This window comes from Bombus affinis, chromosome 16, assembly GCF_024516045.1.
Source record: "Bombus affinis isolate iyBomAffi1 chromosome 16, iyBomAffi1.2, whole genome shotgun sequence".
NCBI classification, from domain to species: Eukaryota; Metazoa; Arthropoda; class Insecta; order Hymenoptera; family Apidae; genus Bombus; species Bombus affinis.
The window spans coordinates 8,011,038-8,031,947 of record NC_066359.1 but is presented as its reverse complement, the minus strand read 5'-3'; the positions used below and the strand labels follow the sequence as shown (position 1 = coordinate 8,031,947).

The 20,910-nt window shown below is 35.5% G+C and overlaps 1 protein-coding gene across 27 annotated transcripts in view; it reads left to right on the top strand.

Moving 5' to 3' along the window:
* The window catches only part of LOC126925546 (polypyrimidine tract-binding protein 2), a 417,994-nt gene that overhangs the window by 376,037 nt on the left and 21,047 nt on the right, over positions 1-20,910 (top strand). For all 27 annotated transcript variants that reach the window (XM_050741213.1, XM_050741209.1, XM_050741196.1 and 24 more), the window contains 2 exons: positions 13,286-13,337; positions 17,237-17,295. In XM_050741213.1, the coding sequence (XP_050597170.1) occupies positions 13,286-13,337; positions 17,237-17,295 (111 nt within the window). The remainder of the gene's footprint in view (positions 1-13,285; positions 13,338-17,236; positions 17,296-20,910) is intronic.

Below are 20,910 nucleotides of genomic sequence, written 5' to 3'. Positions count from 1 at the left end.
CGTGTATCGATCGATCATCGAGATTATTTTTTCATATGCTACGTTAAATTCATATTTTGTTATGATGTATGATTTTTAATAACTATCGTGGATTAAAAATTTGTTTAACGCACGTGGATGGTTATTGCGATGGGATTATGAATTATTTCATTCAACCGTCTGCCTCGTGTAATATGCTATTTTGTTATATAGGAGTGTTTATTACAGATTCAGTATTCATTTCGAGGATTTGTTGTTTTAATTATAGCCGCGGGAGTTATGGAAATTATATACTGGTTCATTATAGAAATATTTCACGAAGCAGTAATATATATGAATAAATATATTTGTAGAAAACTGTCGACTGGTATAAGTTAGAAATGTTTCTTAATCTGACAGATAAAAGAAATCTTGTTAATTAATTTTTAGATTATTTTGCACGAGAAAGATTTATGAAGATATGAAAAATTCGATAAAGAAAATCCGAATTTTTAAAATGCCATTGTACATAGTTAAAATGATTAGTATCTGACGTATCCACATACGTAGGTATAATAAATCATATTAAATGTACCTTAAATTTGTTTAAGTTAGATTAGAAGTAAATTAAAAATTATTTGTATACCCAAGGCTTTTTGGATTGTTGTTTATTTCTATATTGTCATGACGGACAAGTCCCGTAAAACTTCATGAAACTATGAAAAGGGAAAAAAGGGTGTACGTTTTGAAATTTTACGGTATAATAAAGTACAGTTACTATATTAGTACCAGAAAAGCAGTTTATATTTTCACATTGTCAATATACAACTGATATATAATCATAAATGTAAAATTCGACCGGGATCCAAATTTACTCGCATAGTTTCGATCACGTGTACATCAAGCGCGAATAATGTCGGATCGTCGACGCGGATATGGCCGAAATTACGTTACTATTATTGTTCGTTATTGCATTAGCAACGACGGGAGGAGGGAGAGGGAGAGAGAGAGAGAGACGGTCGCAGACGCGTCGATAATCGAGAACGCGAATTAATAACTGTTACATCAATCAATATGTACAATGCGACCCCTCTGTCGACGATGCGTGCCACGGTGACCATGAAAGGGTCGACGTTTGCTATGGCTGGCAACGAACGTAGGTGGTTCCCTGGAGACCGATGAACGACCATCATTTCCACGGAATAAACGAATGAACTCTCTTCCTTCGTGTTATGGTTGTTGTCGCGGTGTTACGGGTAAATTAGTGAGTACGAAGGGTTCGTTCCCTATTTTATATATATATATATATGTATATATGTATACACACCCATTTAAAGGTTTGGAGTTTTATTTTATATAGCAAAAAGTATAATAATAAGGGAAGATTTCGTCTTTTTTTTTCTTTTCTTTTTTTGGGGGGTTCAAAAGTTCAGAGTTTTACCTTATATAGGAACATATAGTAGAAATTGTGGATTTTGTGTTTTGCGAGATTGATCGTACAGGTGTATTCAAAAGTTGGGGCAGACCACTTTATTTTATGTAGAAGAAATTAATAGTAAGGGTTGGTTTTGCGTTCGATGAAGGTGCATTGGTATATTTGAAAGTTTATTTTATATTAGTATTAATTTCATATAGGATAAATTAATGTGTAATGTATACAGTATTTTTAAAACGTTTTGTAACATAAAATATCTGCATTTAAAATGGAATAAATAATTTCTGGATTAAATAACATCATAGAATAGAGACTACGTTTTAAGGAGATTATTTAGACGTTTAAACATCTGTGTGTTACGTGAAACGTGCTCGAATTACATCAGCGGCTTTAATGCCGCTTTCACACTACATATACCACGAATCGATTCTCATCGATATTCGACAGAAGCGATTGCTGTTCTCTATTTTGACCACGTTGACAGTGACGTGATTTGACAATCAACGGGCAAACATACTGTTGCCAGCATGGAACAATCATCCAAATGAAGAGCGATTTTTATATACATTTTTCTCTTTTTTTTTTAACGTCCCTCTTTTATACAATTTTTAATTTTTTTCCTATTTCCTACATTTTCTAGTTTTCTAAATATTTTTCTCATTTTTCCATAGCGAATATTAGTTTCAGAGCCTGGATATTTTTTTTTAAAGAATATTTGACACAAAATTCGATATTAATTTCACTGGAGAAATATTGAAAATAGTCGCTCTCTTCGTACGTGAATGCAGGAAATGTTTATTAAACGTTCAGATGCAGCCTAAAATTTGTTGGGAAAATTGGAGAAATTGAATGTTGATTGGTTACAATAGAAGACTGAATTTTTCCCGCGTGTTCTGTAATGGATACAAATAACATGGTAAAGGTGGAAAATAAACGAATGGAAAATTGTGAAATACAATATTTCATTCGGAAGCTGAATGGCTGTGAATTGTTAGTGTTATTTTTTCGTTGATCATATTTTTTCATTTGTGAGTCATAATAACTCTTACAATTATATAGTAACTGAATGCTCCTTTGTAATATTCTGTTTGGCGAAATATTACTACTAGTACAACCGTTTAATTATTTTGTATTTTAATACATTTAATACATTTCCAATTTCTCTCAATTACGATCGAATAATAATCTCCAATATCTGATCTTTTAATTTTTCCTCTTCTCTTAACTTTTCCTAAAAAATTCGACAGCTTGGATCCAAAAACGCTCGCATAAATCATAAAAAATTCGTAGAATTTTTTTAAATGATCGAAAGTTATGCCAATCAACCGTTGATAGCCTCGTTGAGCAGAAATTCGAACTTGGAGGGAAATATAGCTTGACGGAATGGTTTTTTTTTTTTTAAATAACGAGACGCGTAACGGAGAGGAATTTTTGCACGGTGAAAAGGTCGGTTAATTGAAAAGCATCGAAAGTGAAAGTTTATTGGAAAATGTTTTGTCACAGAGGTACACGTGATTGTGTTTAATTACGAGCACGTGTCGTGCTCTTTTTATTGCTAGCCATTTTGCAACGTTCGCTCGGCCTTTTTACATCGTTTTGCCCCATAATTGTCGTCGTTATCATTTAGTTTATTTGCGGATAATAATTCATGTATTTACAAAACCGGAAAATAGGAGTATTTCAGAGGAATTTAAATAAATTCATTGTTCGTTGTATTTAACATTGGCGATGGGATACAATCGTTGATATTCTCAATTAGTATTTAGTTGAAGACGCCTAGATGTTCATAATGAACCATCGCTGTTATACAGTGTATTCGTTTTACCTGGAGACGCGTAAATAACTCGAAAACTATAGAAGATAGGAAAAAATGTTCGAAACAAATATTGTATCATTTCGAGGATCGCGTATCATACCGATATTTACTTTATCTTGCGATGATCTTGAAAAGTGCTGTGACGATCATAATTATGTTTTGAAATGGTAATTACATCTTTTTTAGTCCTTATTATTCTAGCTGATATCAAAACTTTTAAATGATGAACGCGTAGAAGGACAAGCGACTAGCTATTTTCGGAATACTATTTAGTACACGTGGAATCGGCACTTTTTAGAGCCATCGTGATGTAGAACGGCTGACGTGTTCATCGGATGACGCCAATGCCGCTGGCATGTCAATTTTGTCGTTTAATATCTCGATAGTGGTTTATGCAAAAAATACAAGTAAGTAGCGTTTTGAAAATGTTTTGATGTCGGTTACACGAATATGGAATATAAAAATGTAGTTTCCATTTGAAAATATAATCGTGATTTCCTAGATCCCCCGGTGCTTTCCCAGATCATCGCGAGGGAAAATAAATATCGGTATGATACGCGTACCCCTAAGAATTGCACAACATTTGTTTCAAACATTTTTTCGTATCATCCATAGCTTTCGTCCATTGTCCAAAGTCCATTGAATTTTTCGATAGAACCGACGGAATATAATTCGCCGAGAATATAGCCGGGGATGGTTTATTATCAGCTCCTTCATTGTGTCGTCATTTCCACTAGACCGGCCTCTTGCAGCCACCGAAATGGACTTCTGTCGCCGAGGTAATGGGAGGGGTTGTGGGGTCGTTTAAGAATTTTTCGCTCGAGTTTGCAGTTGAATCGAGACCTGCCACCGCGATGAGAAAACTTTCTAGATATCGACCTTAAACTTGCTGTGTAAATTGGTAGACGGTGATTCTAACGCCTTTGGTTTTTCGGTAATACCATTAATTTTGTCAGAGTTGAATTCTCCGCGGTTTGGTTGGGGATATACCGAGTTTTGGAAATTGATGTGGTACGTGAACGGAGGAAAGGAGAAAACATTTGAGTTTCGAGAATTTTTGTCAGTTGATGGTTCCGTGATATATTATCTATGGCGTTATTTTATTTTGTAATTTCAGAGTCAATACCTTTCTATACTTTTGCAGTGAAGTGGATGAAATTATTTGGGAAAGTCAATAAAATCATTGCACTGAAGCAACGTCACGTATAATACGAATAACAACGATCTTCGTATTCAGAAAGCAATTCCTATTCAGGATTCAAAAATTGCATATCGATACTGTAAAAAAGGGAAAGAAGGAAGTATTTTAAGGGAAAAATATGAAAAGAGGAAAAATTGAAGATGGTAGGAAACGAGAGAAGGCGGACGATATCGCGTTAAGTATTAAAACGCGGCAATAACAAATACATTACGTGTTAAGCGTAGTTTCCAAGTGACGTCAAACGCGATAGAAGCGCGGTCCGCGGCGGTGGATATTTATTGAAAAAAAATCATGCCCGGTTGCCTGTATTTTAATTAAACGAAACCGCGGATTGCCGTTGAATTTTTTATCCTCTCATTTCCATTTCCACCCCTCTGTTTCGCTCCGTTTTTATGTCCCGCTATCAAACAAGCGATATGTAATACGTTTTGTTGCTGAAAAACGATACGTTCAACGTCGTGATGCGAATAAATGTTTAATCAACCTGCAGTTCCTGTCGTAAATATTGACAAATCAAAAAACGAGGTATAATTTAAAAAATTACGCCGCCCCCTTCAATCGTGGCTATATCAAGGATACAAGTTTTTTTACGACGCCGCGTGTATAAATTTGTTAGACGAATAATATCGAGCCTGAAACTTTCTTTCATTTTTAATTCGCAGAATGTGTTACGCTGTTCGTATTTTGTTCTGGTTGCGTTAGATATTGTAATATCATACTTTTAAGTATTATATAACGTATAATGATACTTTTCATATTGACTATACTCTTTTATATTCAGAATTTATAATAGTACTAATTTATTAACTAATTCTGCTTTTAAAGTACGATAGGAGGAAGCCAAACTTTTCTCCGCGTTAATTAATCCCTCATCCCGCTTCATTTCGTTTTAAATAAATTATGTCACTCGTTTTAATCATAGTCATGCCGGTTTCTGCCATAAAATTGTATAAAATTATTGAAAAACTTCTATAACTTTTTCTTTGAAACTGTATCAAAACTTTCTAACATTAAGCTGTTCCAATTTCCTTTTACAAATATTCTTCTCGCGACATTAATTTCGCCAATAAAATATCATTTGTATTGATTCGAAAAGTATCCTTTATAGTAAAAGACGTAATTTTATTAGCTTCCTTTAAAAATGTATAAATGTATAATCAAATCGCGGGATATGTAATTAAATACCGAGTTGTAAAAACATAATTATATCAAACCGAATTACGGAAAGGATGAAAAATATTGGAAAAATTATGGCAAATAAAATATTAGGGATACTAACGCGTATAAATTTCCCATTTTCGGGGGAATAAATTATGCCCACGGCTGGGATTCAATCGCCGTATCGCTCGCGTCGATACTTTCGATCCTGCGGCCGTACTCGAGCAAGTTTTCAACGAAAAATCCCGCGGGAAATCAAGCTGTTCAAAGGCTGGCGCGTTCGAGAAAGAGTACAGCCGTTCGAACGACAACAGCGTAATTTTTACCATCGAAAGGGAGGGTAAAAAGAGAGCGCGTTTCGAGCGCGATTTTGCCGATATTCTCGCGATTCGAGTTGCCAATAATTGCGTCGGGAATCGATATTTAAACGATTTCTGAAGAATTCTTTCTCTCGTCGAAAGTCTTTTAATTATCATCTATCTTTTTATACGTTTCTTTCGTAAACATGTCGTAGCAGAAGTCTAAAAAATTGCTACATATTTCAATAATATGTTAAGGTAGTAAGTAGTAGATTCTTTATAAGTATTGTATTTAATTAACAGACCACTTAGATAAGTAGTTAAGAAGAAGAAGGTAGTCGATATACTACTTGAGCAACCGGCCAATAAAGAGTATAAAAAATAATAAAAACTATCTTTTTCATTGGACATATACAAACTTCTGCGAGTAATCGTAGTCAGATAGATCTACTACAAAAGTTTCGTTGCTCTTTCCGTATCGCTATCGATACTAATTGAAAGTTATCGTCCACATCGTTTTCAATACTAATCGATAGTTGAACGTCCACAGCAAAAGGTTAACAGTTTTATATTCGTCCTAAATTATTACCAATAAAACGATCGTTTCTTCGTACTTAGGAGAAAAATAAAAGAACTTTAATAACTCCTTTATTTCTTTACATTAGACCAACGAAAGTATTTTTCCGGGGCACTGAGAAACAATTGCGAGCAATATTCACTGGGATTCGTCGTTCCCTTCTTCGAAAACAGAGTTGGCAAATGCAATTTGCGCCGCGTCGTATCGAGACTGTTAATAGAAATCTCGTCCGCCAAAACGATACGAATTTTCCTTCCATTAATTCGTGATCATAGTTTCGTCGCCGCGATCAAAACCGAACGAATCGAACTATGGGGCTGGACAGAGAAAGAGGTAGCCAGGAGCCGGTTGAAAAACGCAAACGGGCAAATTGCCCGTCACTGATAGCCGAAATAACCGCGGCGAGCAGACGAAATAACCGTCGGCAATAATTAAACAAAACCGCGCGCGAATCGTGGCCGCTGGCGAAAGAAACGTCATCGATTCTACGGAATTCGAAAATGCAATCGGAATCGGAGTGCACACGGGGATTGCAACCGGCTCGATTTTCGTTAATTACGTTGCTTGCTTTATCCCGGGGCGTTTATGCTGCGAGGAATTATCGTTCGTTTGTTATACGAACTTTGGAAAAAGCACCGTTTCTTTTTAATTATTACGTCAAATCGTTAGATCGTTAGATTAATAGATTTCTTTGTCTTGGTGATCGTGCGACGAAGTATTTAATTGGATATTTTTTAATGATTCGAACGAAGGTTCGTTGAGTGGCAAAATTGATTTGCCGAGGATTTGATTCGTTACTCTTTTAGATTTTGATATTATACCTCACCTATGAGTTACTATAATAAACTCACTGCTTTGAACATTTTAGACATATTTGCATAATAATACTTTCTTAATTCCCATACTTACATAATCACTAAAGATTTCTCTTGTATTCCGATTTCTATGTCACAGATCAGACCATTCCAACTTATAATATTCTAAAATTCTCAAAGAAACGATCTAAACCTATCCAATTCAAAATTTAATCACGAAATACGAATACTACAAAGTATTTTAAAATTCCTCCCGAAAATCTTCTCAAAAGAAAACCATCTTCTTGAAAATGCACCTTGTTTCAAGTCGATATCCATGCGTTCCTAAGATATGAGCTTGCAAAGTTTAGCTCTAGGACACAGTGATACCAGTCAACGGCATGCCCCACATTCTTTCCTGGAAGTGAGTACTTGTTACTAGTAGTAGTAAAAACTCGCTGATTCAACGGGTGTCATTGAGTAGCGCGCACGTGACTCGCTTGCGATAGGTTAGTGCGTTGGTGCGAGTGAGAGATCGGGACAGCGATAGCGAAACCAGAAAAATTAGATTTCGCTTCCAACGACGATATTTTAGAAACCGAAAGTCCAATCGGGGTGAACCAAATGGCATCTTGAAGTATGGGCTTCATCGTTCGATCGATCTCTGATCGTCCTTTACAAAGTTATCGGACCTTAAATTTGTTATCTTTTTAATCGGATTTCATGGAGGTTTTAGTTAATATTATCGTCAATGGGGAATCTTTGGTGGGTATAATCGTTTAAAAATTTGTAATGGAGAAACGATGGTGTAGTGTTTTGTTGTCTACGTAATTGATACTAGAATTTGCTTTAGTTGGCTTAAAGAGATTAAAGGCGATATACATGATATTGATATTAATGAGTTATTAATATCGTTATTAATGGTTTCTGACAAGTATAATCAGGTTAAAATTTTCCATTGAAATTGATATTTTCTGAAGAATGAAATTGTTAGAATTTTTAAACGGTGGAATAACATCACCACAATATATACCACGTTATTTGGATATTCAATATCCGTAAAGAAATAAAATTCGTATATATCGATTAATATACATGCGTACCACGGATTTACATATCTATACCTGAATATACAGGTATCGTAAGTCCTTTTTCCATGTTCTACGTTATTATCAAAATTATTTAATGAAAACTTCACGGTACAAGGTTTAAACAACTTCAGCTTTAAATATATCAAAGATTACGCTTAATATTATTATTTATAATCCCGTGCAAATGATAATTCGTAATAACCACAACAAAGGAAAGCACGCTTTCCTCGTAATTTGATTAAATTAGTCGTGGTAAAGTCGGATAATATTGTTCGATAAAACCGGCACTGATTAAAATCGAATAAATGTTAAACACTCGTTTCACTCTCGGGGGAGTAAGTTCGAATCTGGACGCAATTACCCTAAAAACGGGCCATTTCCGTGAGCAGCGCGAGTGTTAACGATAATGAGCATCTGTCTGTGGAAAGTAGCAATTTTTATTGTTATTAGCGACGCTTTACACGCCTCTGCGTACTGTTTCTGTTCATTTTCTGGTTAATTTCGCGGAATCCGCCAACGAGGGAATGGAAGGGGATTGCTTTTCCGACGGCTCGTTTGCAGAAAATAAGGGTCGAGTTTAAATAATTAGCGGCCGAATGGTTCAGAAAGGACGCAGAGAATTTCCATTGATTTCGGATCACTTTTTGCTTTTTCCCTGTGCTTTTAGCCTCCTTTGTTTATTCATCTCTTGGTTTGCTGCATTTCCAGTTTTTCACGAATTCGCAACAGAAAAACAGTCGATTTCGTTTATTCCATTATATGTAACAGATGAAAAATTTTGATCAGTCTCTGATGTTAAAATTAGTACGTCAGCAAGTTAGTAAATTGGTATGTAAATGAGTTAATAAATCAGTGGGTTAGTAAGTTAATGAAAACGGCAGCTGCAATTGACAAGTCTAAAAGACGGAACGAGGATATTATACTGAATCGAAAAGGGCCGATTAGCGCACCGATGCGACTCTTTTAAGTACATCGCTGTCACAGCCCTTCTTCCCGTTCCCTCCCATTTTCATTCACCATCCTCTTTATTTTCAAACGCGGCGGGTTTATCGTAGCGACGACGAAAAATATAAATTCTTCATTCAGCCGTCACAACGCCGATGTTGAATATTCGATGAGAACTAAAACGCGTGACACTGCTTGCATTAGCTAGCTCTCTCCCCAGTTATACGAATCCAGCCCCTCCGTCGCGCGATTCCCATTCACATTTGCAGATATTTCTGGCGTCAACTCGGTGTCATGCATTTTTATGAGATTCAGTTATTTACTGATGGTATTACACACTTGTACAATGAAATACTACTACTACTACTACTTTTTATTATAGTGGCGAGAAGATTATTTTCTAGAATGAGTACTACTAATATTTCTGGTATTACTGAATATTAGAACTATGTGATTCTTTTCCCCTTTTTTCATTTTTTTCCCCCCCAAGAATGTGATAATCTGAATAAGGAGATTATCCTTATTCTTGTGGATGATTATACCATCAGTAGCATCAAGTAAAGTTGGAGGAAAAATTTAGAATTGGAAATTTGAGTAACAGGGACCTTCGAAGGCAGTGGAGTTATTTTGTAAATTGCGAACGAGAAAATTAAATAATGAAAAAATCCTTAGCAAAATTATTTAAACACACAAATATTTCCTTAGTTGCACGTACGTGTCACGCGGATTTTTCACGATACAACCGACAGAGATTGCATCTCGTGAGAGACTGTGTGCTTAATCGAGCACGATAACGGTGCAGTTATTATCCCTGAGACAGAGATTAAAATTTTAATTGCGGCCACGAAGCCGGGTCCCTCGTATCGTCCGTTACATTCTCCTCTTTTCCGTTTCCGTTTTCACGGCTGTTTCGCGGCCGGATGGATAAAAATACGCTGGACGATCCTTTTGTTGTTTACGCGAAAAATCTAATTATCCGAGCTTTAGAGCGTGCCGCGGTTAAAACGAGGACGAACTCTTTAAAACAGAGCTAAATCAGAGACGTTTCTCAGGCCGTTTCTTGCGTGACGTATGCACAGTATATCAACCGCGCGCCACAGTATTTAGTATAATAGTTTGACGAGTATAATCCGTCGCTAAAAATATTTCACTGTGGGGATTCATTCGAGAGAGACATTTTTTTGCAGGTGTAGTAGTGCTTTTACAGTGGATTTTACGGTGGACACGAGGGTGGTTTCATACGTAGTTTATTTTTAGAGCTTATGGCTCTTTGATGAAGATTGACGATGCAGTTAGCTATGAATAGACTGTAAACTTTTATGTAACTTGGTATTTATAGACGTAATTAAAGAAATGGAATCTACACAGAGATTTGTTTCACCCTCTAGATATCATAGCGAGTTATACTATAATTTTTATCTATGTTATACGTATTTTGTCCTTTTTCGCAACTTTCAGTTTCCGATAAATGCAGTCTAATTACAAAAATTAAGAAAAATTTTGACACAATCTTCGGGATTAAGCATATCCGATTAATTACCGAGACGTGTATATAATATAATATTCCAGTATGTGTCTGTAAACATATCGTATTTGTTTTCGGATCTTTTAGAATACCGAGTAATTTTTTTATTTGTGGACTAATGGTAATTTGATCGGATGATCGATCGTCTAATTATTTTTATCGAATATCGTACAAGGATGATGATTTTACTGTTATACCGACTGTTTTAATACGAAGAATATATGGATGCGTCTTTTTCGTCTTTTTTTCTTCTCTTTTTTGTACATACGCTAATTGGTCATGATTTATCCGATATTAGGAGAAACGAGTGGCTCGTTAAAAAATTCTCATTGAAACGTACTGTTACGTTTACGTCATTAAAATTTAAATTTCATAAAAACCGCCAGTTATATCAGATGATAACTTCGGGAATGTACGAGCTAGAATTTTATATTAAATGGGGAGACGTTTATTCGCAAAATTTAATACATATATACGATTTTTATATATGTTTATAAGTATTATTTATTGTGCATTTTTAAATTCTTCATCGCAATTTAATATTTGTACAAAGTCATGGTTACTATAATTTTCGTGTTACGAATTTTACCAATGCGAACCTCGTATATTTCTTGCAATTTTAAATCCGCCGAATATTTAAATCCCAGTGTGTAAAAAATTCTTTTCGTTTAAAATTCCCGAGATACGAACATTAATTATTTTTTACGGTCCACGAAAGTCACTGTTTGATGTTCTTGTAATTTTAGGTTCGTCGTACTATCGTATTATATTTTTAATTTAGATTTCACTTAAAACTGTAATGCCCAGCTGTATAAAAATTTATTGTGAAAATGTAGAAATTGGAAGATCAAATAATATTAGAGAAATTATGAATCGAAACATACGCTCAACGAGCTAAGAAAACTAAATTATCATCCAACACGAACAATCTATTAAAATATCAATATCAAGTAACAATATTAACTATCGCTGGAATAACATCAATAAGACATAATTATCCCATTTCCGGTAATTTTCTTGTCACAAGCTCCGCAATAACAAGAGAACGGAGCAACCAGTGGCAACTCTATACGATGATTCAGTGGGAATTGGCGCAGGTGATCGCAAGTCCATGGACCAAGGCAAATATTGGTCCTGGTATTATTAATACGATCGCCTGGTCTACTCGACCGACGAAATGTATGACAATGACGACGATTTCGCGTTGATCGCGATTATCAGTCCGCGGCTGGAAGCACAATTTTCGCCTGCACACGTTGTTTGTTTCGTTGCTCCAAGCTGCGATAACCATTTTTGAATCTACTCGATTACGCTTTTAACGATTTTGGCCAACTATATGAGAATTGGAGGTTTAATAGCGAAACGAGAAGATAGGTGCTTTGTTACACGTGATGACCTGTATGGTTGAAAATTAGTTTGGTTATTGATTCGAGCCTCTCCACAGGTTTTAATAATGAGAAATTGTCTTTCAAATTGAGAAAAAATTGTTCGGGAAATTAGAACGATAATGATATTTAAATTTATTTGTTCGGATTTATTTAGAGACCAACCAAAGGTAAATAAATTATTTAAAAACAAATGTGCTTCCGTAAACATTTCGGACTATGAAAATGAAGATAATTTTAAATCGTACGATATTCTAATTATGCTGGGTGTGAGAACGAAGAATAGAATCAAGGGATTAATTAACGAATTTCGTTTTTTCGAGTCGGATAAAATTCGAGGCCCAGCCAAAGCGTAAAATTTCTGCGAATCAGAAGCTTTTAATTACCTTAACGATGGGGTAGGAACCCTCAACATTTACATTAATCTCTCCATACTTTACTACGTAATTATCTCATATTTCCTCCTCCTTTGTTTCAATTGAGATATCACAAATGAAATAAGACTCTGTTCATCTAACGATTTAGTCTGCGTCAAAGAATTTTGTCACATCCTGTATAGCCAAATTAATTTCATGCGTAGATTACAAAAATTGTAATATTCTTATAGCGTATTTGGTATTATTAGCTTATTTGCTTTGAGAAGAGTTTGTCGATCATCGGGACGCGGGCAAAAGTGACGTTAATTAATTAAACGCACCTGTTCAATATTTAATATCGAGATACGTAGTTGATTTATTTACAATAGCGCGAATTTACAAAATTTCTCAAATGTGTCGCGAAATATCTGTGGTATCGAAGTTTTCCAATTAAAAAATAAAATGCATGGAATGTGCATCTATGTGTGAAGAATCGTGAATTCTCCATCATATCGAGAGTATTTCGTATAATAAATAAAATCCTGGTTTAATTTGCGAAACTAACGAGTTCGCGTTTGAGTATCGGAATTATTAGCTTAACTACCTGGTAGAACGATCATGTTGGAAATCATAATTGGATTACATATCGATCGTTTCCGAATTTATCTTGTACATGGCAAGTTCTCTATTTCGCGTTGAATTAACTAAAAATTTCACTAATTTCGTATTTTCATTTTTGTTGCAGATATTCACACGTTTCGGCAAGGTCCTCAAGATCGTCACCTTCACAAAAAACAGTAAGTAGCATTCTATGAAATTTATACTTTACAGTTATGCAATTAATACTTTCTAACTAAATATAACACCTTAGTGTTTCGATACTTGGAGAATTTTTACGAGATCTTGAAAAACTTCGCCACGGTTTTTTATCTTATCGATTATAATCCAAAAGAATGTATATACGATTCGTTAAATCTTTAACCAATTTTTACCCGGTCTTCTATTCAACACCGATGAATTTTCTTGCCAAATTTTGACGGGACTGTTACATAGAAAGACTTTCACAAATACCCACCGAAACTTTTCGCGTTTATCTCGAAGGAGATAGACTGCAGTGGGGAAAGACCGTAGCGTTTCGAACGTTTCGAAGTGGCTCTTGTTTTCCTCCTCCAGTGCAATAGCTACTGGACCACCCTGTATAGACGCCACTCTTGCTGGCAGACACGCCATGGCACTTTAGTACTTCAGTGTACACTTGAAGTGTATCCTGGCCCGACGACGTCGACGCTGTTAGTACTTTCAGTGTTGTACTCGAATCTAACGGGTGTTTCAAATGCGTCTACCCTGCTAATCTCTCTATAAATGTATTTTCGAAATAGGAAACAAAAAACAAATACGATCTTTTCCATTCTGTTACGTTACACCTGATAAATTAATCACTAAAATTGTACGAGGCAGCAAAATATACATCTTACGTTTGGTTCAAGACAGGGCATTCGTATTGCACGCCCGTTATATACGTAGAAAGAGTTCACTTCGCTCACGGTAAAAATGCGTTACAAATTCATGTCGGTTCAGACAGCAAAAGTCTCGAGTATTTTATTTTGCGACGTGGCAACCTTCCTTTTTTGCTCCTGATATATTTCCGCGGGTGACAATTATAGAAAGGCAAATAGATATTCCTACACTTTTGTAACATCGATTCGTACTTCCTTCTGTTGTATTTCTGCAGAGTTCCTTCGACATTAGAAAATACAAGAAAAGGAGAAAGGAAAGAAAACTTGACGAGAAGAGCAGAACAAGTTTCTTTTTGTTTATTTTAACGTTATCGAATGCATCTATTTACTCATTATGATACTACCAAGTAATCTTACAAGTATACTAGTATATTTCGTATTGCAACCACGACACAACTACGATCGAACACTATTTTTATCAATAGCCAATGTATTGAAAATATCTGATATCTGAATTCACTCATACGATTGCAAATCACTTTATTGAAACATACTATAGGGAATAAACAGAACGGAAAAATCGGCCGTGGGCTGGATTATTTAATTTTCGAATCGAAGACACGAAGAAAGCAAGCAATTGAAACCAGTTGTTATAGGGGGATTCCGTTCCGGAAAAGCGTTTCAAACGGAATGAAATAAAAAATGGGAATCTCTCGATCAGTCTGAGGTGTTCTCCGTGGAAAGGAGCTGCGAGAAAGAGAAGAACCGCGCGTATGTCTTTAATTCGAGGCAGTCGGCTCGCAACGTCGAGGAACACCGAACACCAAGTGCCTTGCTTCTGAAATTCTACCTTGTTTCCTTGTCTTTTCTGTTTCTTTAAAGGTTTTGTTTGGCGAACAGAAAAGCGGGAATTCGTTAGACTATGCCGTTTGTTTTCTTCTGTTCGTTATTCGTACTTACGTGGCAGGAAAAATTGAATTTTCGAATGTCCGATTTATACAAAGTTCCAATTGGAAAACTTCCGATTCGTAAATTTTCAGTAGATATATTCGACTCTCTCTGAACGAAGTTTCGATTGGAGAAATTTTATATTGAGACATTTTTCTATCAATCTAAACAATCAATCTGTTGTTATTTTATGTTTTAGAGGTAGGATCGCGTTAGTTATTATTATGTTATATGGATAATAACTCCACACTTCTCGGAGCAGAAAAACCTTTATTGCACACACTTAGAAGGGTCACAAAAGAATGAATGAAACAAAAGGCAAGAGGTGGTCCTAAAACTATCGATCAGGTCTATCGACCGTGTCTAGGAACAACTTCTAGTTACTTCTTTTGTAACTAGCCGTCAGCATATAGATGGCGAGCGAGAACTCACGTTGTTATTTTCAACACAATCTCTATGCTTCGACCTTCGAAATTTTTAATCTGTAGGTTTCTATTTCTTGCGAATATTATTTCACGTAGATTTTTTAACGACCAAACACGCTAAGCGTGTGCAAGATAAAAACAATGTTGAGCTATGAATTTTAAACATTAAATTATAAATAAAATGCTTTGCACATTGGTTAGCTTTGCTTCGATATCGCTGATATCGTATAATACTTTTTTAAATGATAAAATTATTAATCTTTTATTTTATATTTCAAGTAAAATCTGGCAGTAAGACAAATTTCTGAATTTCGAAATTTCTGAATATCAAATTAGCAATTTTCTGTACAAATAATTTACATAACCACCGGCCACGATCTACTAATAACCCAAAAATCAAACAACTAATTATCATCGGAACGAAATACAAAATAAGGGGAAGAAACTAAAGAGAAAGAGAAACATGTGAATAGAAAAGTGGAATAATAAAATAGAGAAAAATAACGAAATAAAATAAAATAGAGAGAGTCGAATAGAGAGTATGGAAATCGAACGAACGAATAGCCACTTGACCGAATCGAACTTTAATTGGACACTGAGTGCGTCTTCGCTTTAATTTAGGGCCCGTGGCTCCGTGATTTCGCCAATCAACCGCTATTTGTCTCAAAGCCTGGCTCTTTGAAACTGTCGCATCCCTTTCAATCGCGAACAACAGCCACCTTTTGTTCGATCGAGCGTCCATTGATTGAACGTCTTTTGGCTATCCCTGACCAATTGTCGCCAAGACGATTCGGTGTCGATATTGTTTTTTAACGCTGGAACAGATATTTCTAGCTGTTCTCTGGATGGGAAGATACGGTGGAGATGTTGCGGGGTGTTTGAAGAAAATATCGATGGACACTTAAATGAAATTAATGGTTTTGGTGTGAAACTTAATGCTATTAAAAGTCACATCCTTTGTAAATAAAACATCGTTTATCGTATTTGTAAGAATTAGATAAAAAAAAAAGTTGATGGAAATAAGAAAGCAAAGAAAATAGCAGAAAACTCTATGGAACAATAATCGTAGTCGATCTGCGTTTTATTTCAGATCTTCGCGCATTACATACGAATATTTATACCCTTAATATCACCTTTGGTTCGCCGACAAAAGTTGGAAAAAGCGCGAAAAATACATGGGAAAACGTTTTATTAGCGATATAATGCAATAACGGGATCGAGTTTTTCGCCGGTAGCAACGTTATTCAATTTCCATCGTTATTTGATCGTGCGACAGGGGTGAGATCGGGAAGATAATAAAAATTCTGTTCCATAGAGGGGAAAAAGTGACCGGTGTCACAACATATTACCACGAATCCAGTGAGATCTCCCTTTATTTCCATTTAATTTCGGCTTTATTTAATTTTCACCGGCGCAAACCACCGTGAGAACGGCATTTGGTTTCGAAAATCGAACGATAATCCCTGTTTTGCTACGTATTTTTCCTACCATTTTCGTTTTAAGAGGATTGTTGGAACTTTCATATCGTAGAACATATATTTTTCTATTTAACAAATTTTTAGTTTCTTTAACTCTTTTTATGCTTACTTCTCATTACACCATTGATATTTCAAACTATTTCATGTTACGTACGTAATATATTCACCAGATAATATATAAATTATAATTCATAATCGATTCATAACGTAATAATTCTATTAAAATACTTCGTAAGTACACATACGTAGTATATTCTCTAAATATTGAAATTCATCACCCAGTGTACACAAAGTAGCGCTTTAATATTTTATTTTCCGTAATTTCCGAACGAATCAGTTAACAGTTTTCGTAACCCAATCTAACAAAATATTTTTCTCTTTGTTTCAGACACTTTCCAGGCACTAATACAGTACGCGGACATGCTGTCGGCGCAAACCGCCAAACTGGTGAGTATCCACTTAAACTTTTCCGCCGAAACGCACGCAAAAATCCAACCCTCTCTCTGTGTTCCCTCTTTTTCCTCTCTCTCCGTTTTTCTTCTTCGTTTCTCGAGTCTGGAGACCAGTGTTTCTCCTACAGCCACAGTTTATCCTTGTCCTCTCGTGGGACAGATCGACATTTTTCGTGGAATACCAACGGAAGTGTCATCCATTAGAAGGTCCAGGTGCCATGAGGCAAATAATGTAAATTTTAATCTCCTCCCCAGTCTTGTTTTTATCAGAAAGAAAATGCGTTGCGTTGGAGTACTGTTTTTTTTATTTTTTTGTATGTTTTTTTTATATTTTAAAGTGTCCTCTTAGTTTTATATATTTTTAAATATATGGGGTTAAATATGATTCTGTTTTTTTCAGCTCCTATTTCGGAGCTTCAAACCATATATTTTAATATTTTTAATTTATTTCTGCAACTAGTATTCGTATGTATGTCATTTTATTACAAGTTTTTCGCTTGAATCCTATATGACTGATGATAATATTTGTTGCTGCATAGTAAAAGGGAAAAATGACATATTTCCAACGAAATAGCATATTTCAAGATATTTTAATTGATACATCTTCTCTCTTAACGCAACGTAGGCTCCTTGGTTGGTGTTCTTGTTCTATATTTTTTCGATGAATTTTATGCAACACTCGTGCCACTTTATGCAACATATACGTGAGAGTTTTTGCATTTTCGTTCGTCTAAGATCTACATATATGCTCACTTTTAAATCCCACTGTATTTTAATCAAAGAAATATTCACCCGGAGGAAACCTCTTCTCCCTCGGACAATCCATCTAACCTCAACAACGTTCCAAAAACCAGCAACGTAGCCTCGCTTCTTAGCAAGGAATCCGCCGAGTCCTCGCCGCGATTTCTCGCTTGGAATTTTCGTCGCGAATCTGCTCGTTAACGAACGCTAATTCGACCACTCGACGAGTGGAAATCCGCGAAAGCCGGTTACCAGTCGACGTTTCCTGTAATAAATGTTCCCTTTTCGCGGCCAAAATTAAGCTGCAACACGCTTGCTCGACGCGGTTGTCGCGTTATTTCCAGAATTATCCGCCGGTTTCGATATCAAAGCAACCGAATTTTTCGATATTTTTCTAGTACTTGTCTTTTTTTTCATCTGGCTCTATTCGATTCCACGTTGATTTTCGAATCTTGATTTTTAGGTTAATTAACGTCTGGACCTTTTCTCACGTTTGGTAGTTTCGAGGAGATTTCGAGTGGTTTGGAGCGGATTGAAATATTTATCTAAACAAATGAATAAATTCTTTTGGATATACAATAGTATTCATTCATATTCCGATATACCATCCATACTTTATACTTTGCTTTATTTTACTTATATTCGCTATACTATATAGTTCTTGTTTGAATTTTATGATATATCTGTTCGAAATTCATAAATCTGTAGTCATATTTCTATACGTTCTAGTATTTCATAATAATTAAGAGATTATTTTAACACATTTGTCAGAGATTCATAGCCTAGTCTCTCGAGAAAATCCTCATAATTTTATGATAGAAGAGGATAGAAATTTCTCGATAAATTTCATTGAGAAAGTTGCTCGTGAATTAAATTAAAAAAATCTTGGTACTCAGGGATATTTTAAGACTTCCAGTCGTAGCCGAAGGACTTTTACTGTTTTCACGAACCCTTATTCTCTGTTTCCCCGTTTTTTCGAGTTTGTTTTTTCACCGCAATCCTCTTAGATATAAGTCCCCGGTTTCTATCAACAAGTTCCGATCGATCGGAGTTTATGGGATTCTAAAGTCAATCGAAGAAAAATGTTATTCTGTATAATTTTCCATTTTATAGGGAGCTGGCTTTGCTTTCAAACTAAATGGAATTCTATGTCGGCCCTCTAAGCTGCTCTTTCGATCGTGTTTATCATTCTCTCTTCCTTCCAATTTCTCTCGAAAAGAAACTAAAATGACGTAAATAATATATTTTTAATGATAATAATAATTTAATGGAACTTAACATCTTCTTCGTGCGGGCAACAATATAAAAATAGTCCAACGATTTATTGTAAAATACTGGAATTTAAACAGGAACGAAATGATTTTTGATAACTTTTCAAAAATTATTGATTTCTTATTGTAAAATGCAGTACGATGTAGATACTGAATTTTTTATTGCAACTTAAAGTCAACTATTCTATTATTCTTCGATCGCGATTCCAACGATAAAATACAAAGTGCGTAGCACACATTTGCAAACAGTCCGCGTTAAACACACACGAGCCCTCGGCAATCTTCCACGTCTATAGTCTCATAACTCGGAAACATCGGCGTGCTCTTAATCCAGCGATGATATTATAATCCCGGTTGTTTGAACTCGCTCGCGGACCGTAAATATTAATTGAACGCGGCGAAATACGTTTCGCGGCAGGCAATTACATCACCGTCCGGGGCAAATGCAAATAATCGCGTTGAAATTCTCCTGGATAGAAAATCTGGCTGGGAGAAACGGAGACATCTGTGCTCTCTTCGTGCTCCACTCGCCAGTTCTTTTTCCCTCCCTTCGTTTAATGGAGTTCCACGAAACATTGGTCACTGAAACGTGAATCTACAATATTTTAGTCTTTTTTCGAATCTCTCGTTTATTTGTTTAACCCTATATATCGCCTGTGAATTATTTCATTTTTGTTTCTTACTCCTATACGATTGTAATCACAAAAGTGTTTCACCTTTCAATATTTCGCTACAGAAATTAGAAGATCATCCGCTATCTTCTGTATAATCTTCTTTATCAGAAATGAAGATTTTGTTGGAAAATTAGTGTTTTTATTCTTACTATTATACACAAATTTATTCCAATGAACGATGAATATTATATTGCTATACAGTATATAAATTATTATTTTGTTATAACGTATAATATAGTATATTAATTTTAGTATTATACATTACACCATTATATGTAGGGCCGTTATTCTCTACAATCGCGTTTCGAAATTCACGAGAGAAAGAGGAACGACGAAATAAAAAACAGCACATCGAGCCTCTTTCGGAAAGTTTGCCCCCTCCTTTCAGTTTCGAAACTATTTTCAAAGCTTAATACCATTCGTTCGAGCGACAGGGCACGATATTAAAATAATTTCATTGCAGATATCCGACCAACTTTGTTAACCCAGATTACGTATTCTTTGTACGTCATAGAAGCCTGCCATTTCGCTACGCCGTGTGATGGCATACAGAAAGAGAAAAAGAAACGATAAAAAAAGAGGAAGGACGTGGAATATTGCGTCTGGTATTATGCGCAGTTCCGCGTTCGCGTTCAAGAGTCTCGGAATATTTTTCAATTGAATTTTTCCGCCCGATTTTCCTTCCGACCGACTAATCAGTTTGAAATTTATCCTGTCGCGCAGCCAATTAATTAAACGCGACGCGCGCTTTTGCTAGCCCGGCCATGGCAATAATCGAAACTAATTCTTCTGCCGTCGAATTAATGCAAATTAACGTAATTGTGTTTATAGAACAAACACCGGAGAATGTATTTGGAAATGGACGGATTGGCGATGAGTATACTGCGACATTTATACGAATTCATATATTTAGAAAAACGAGTA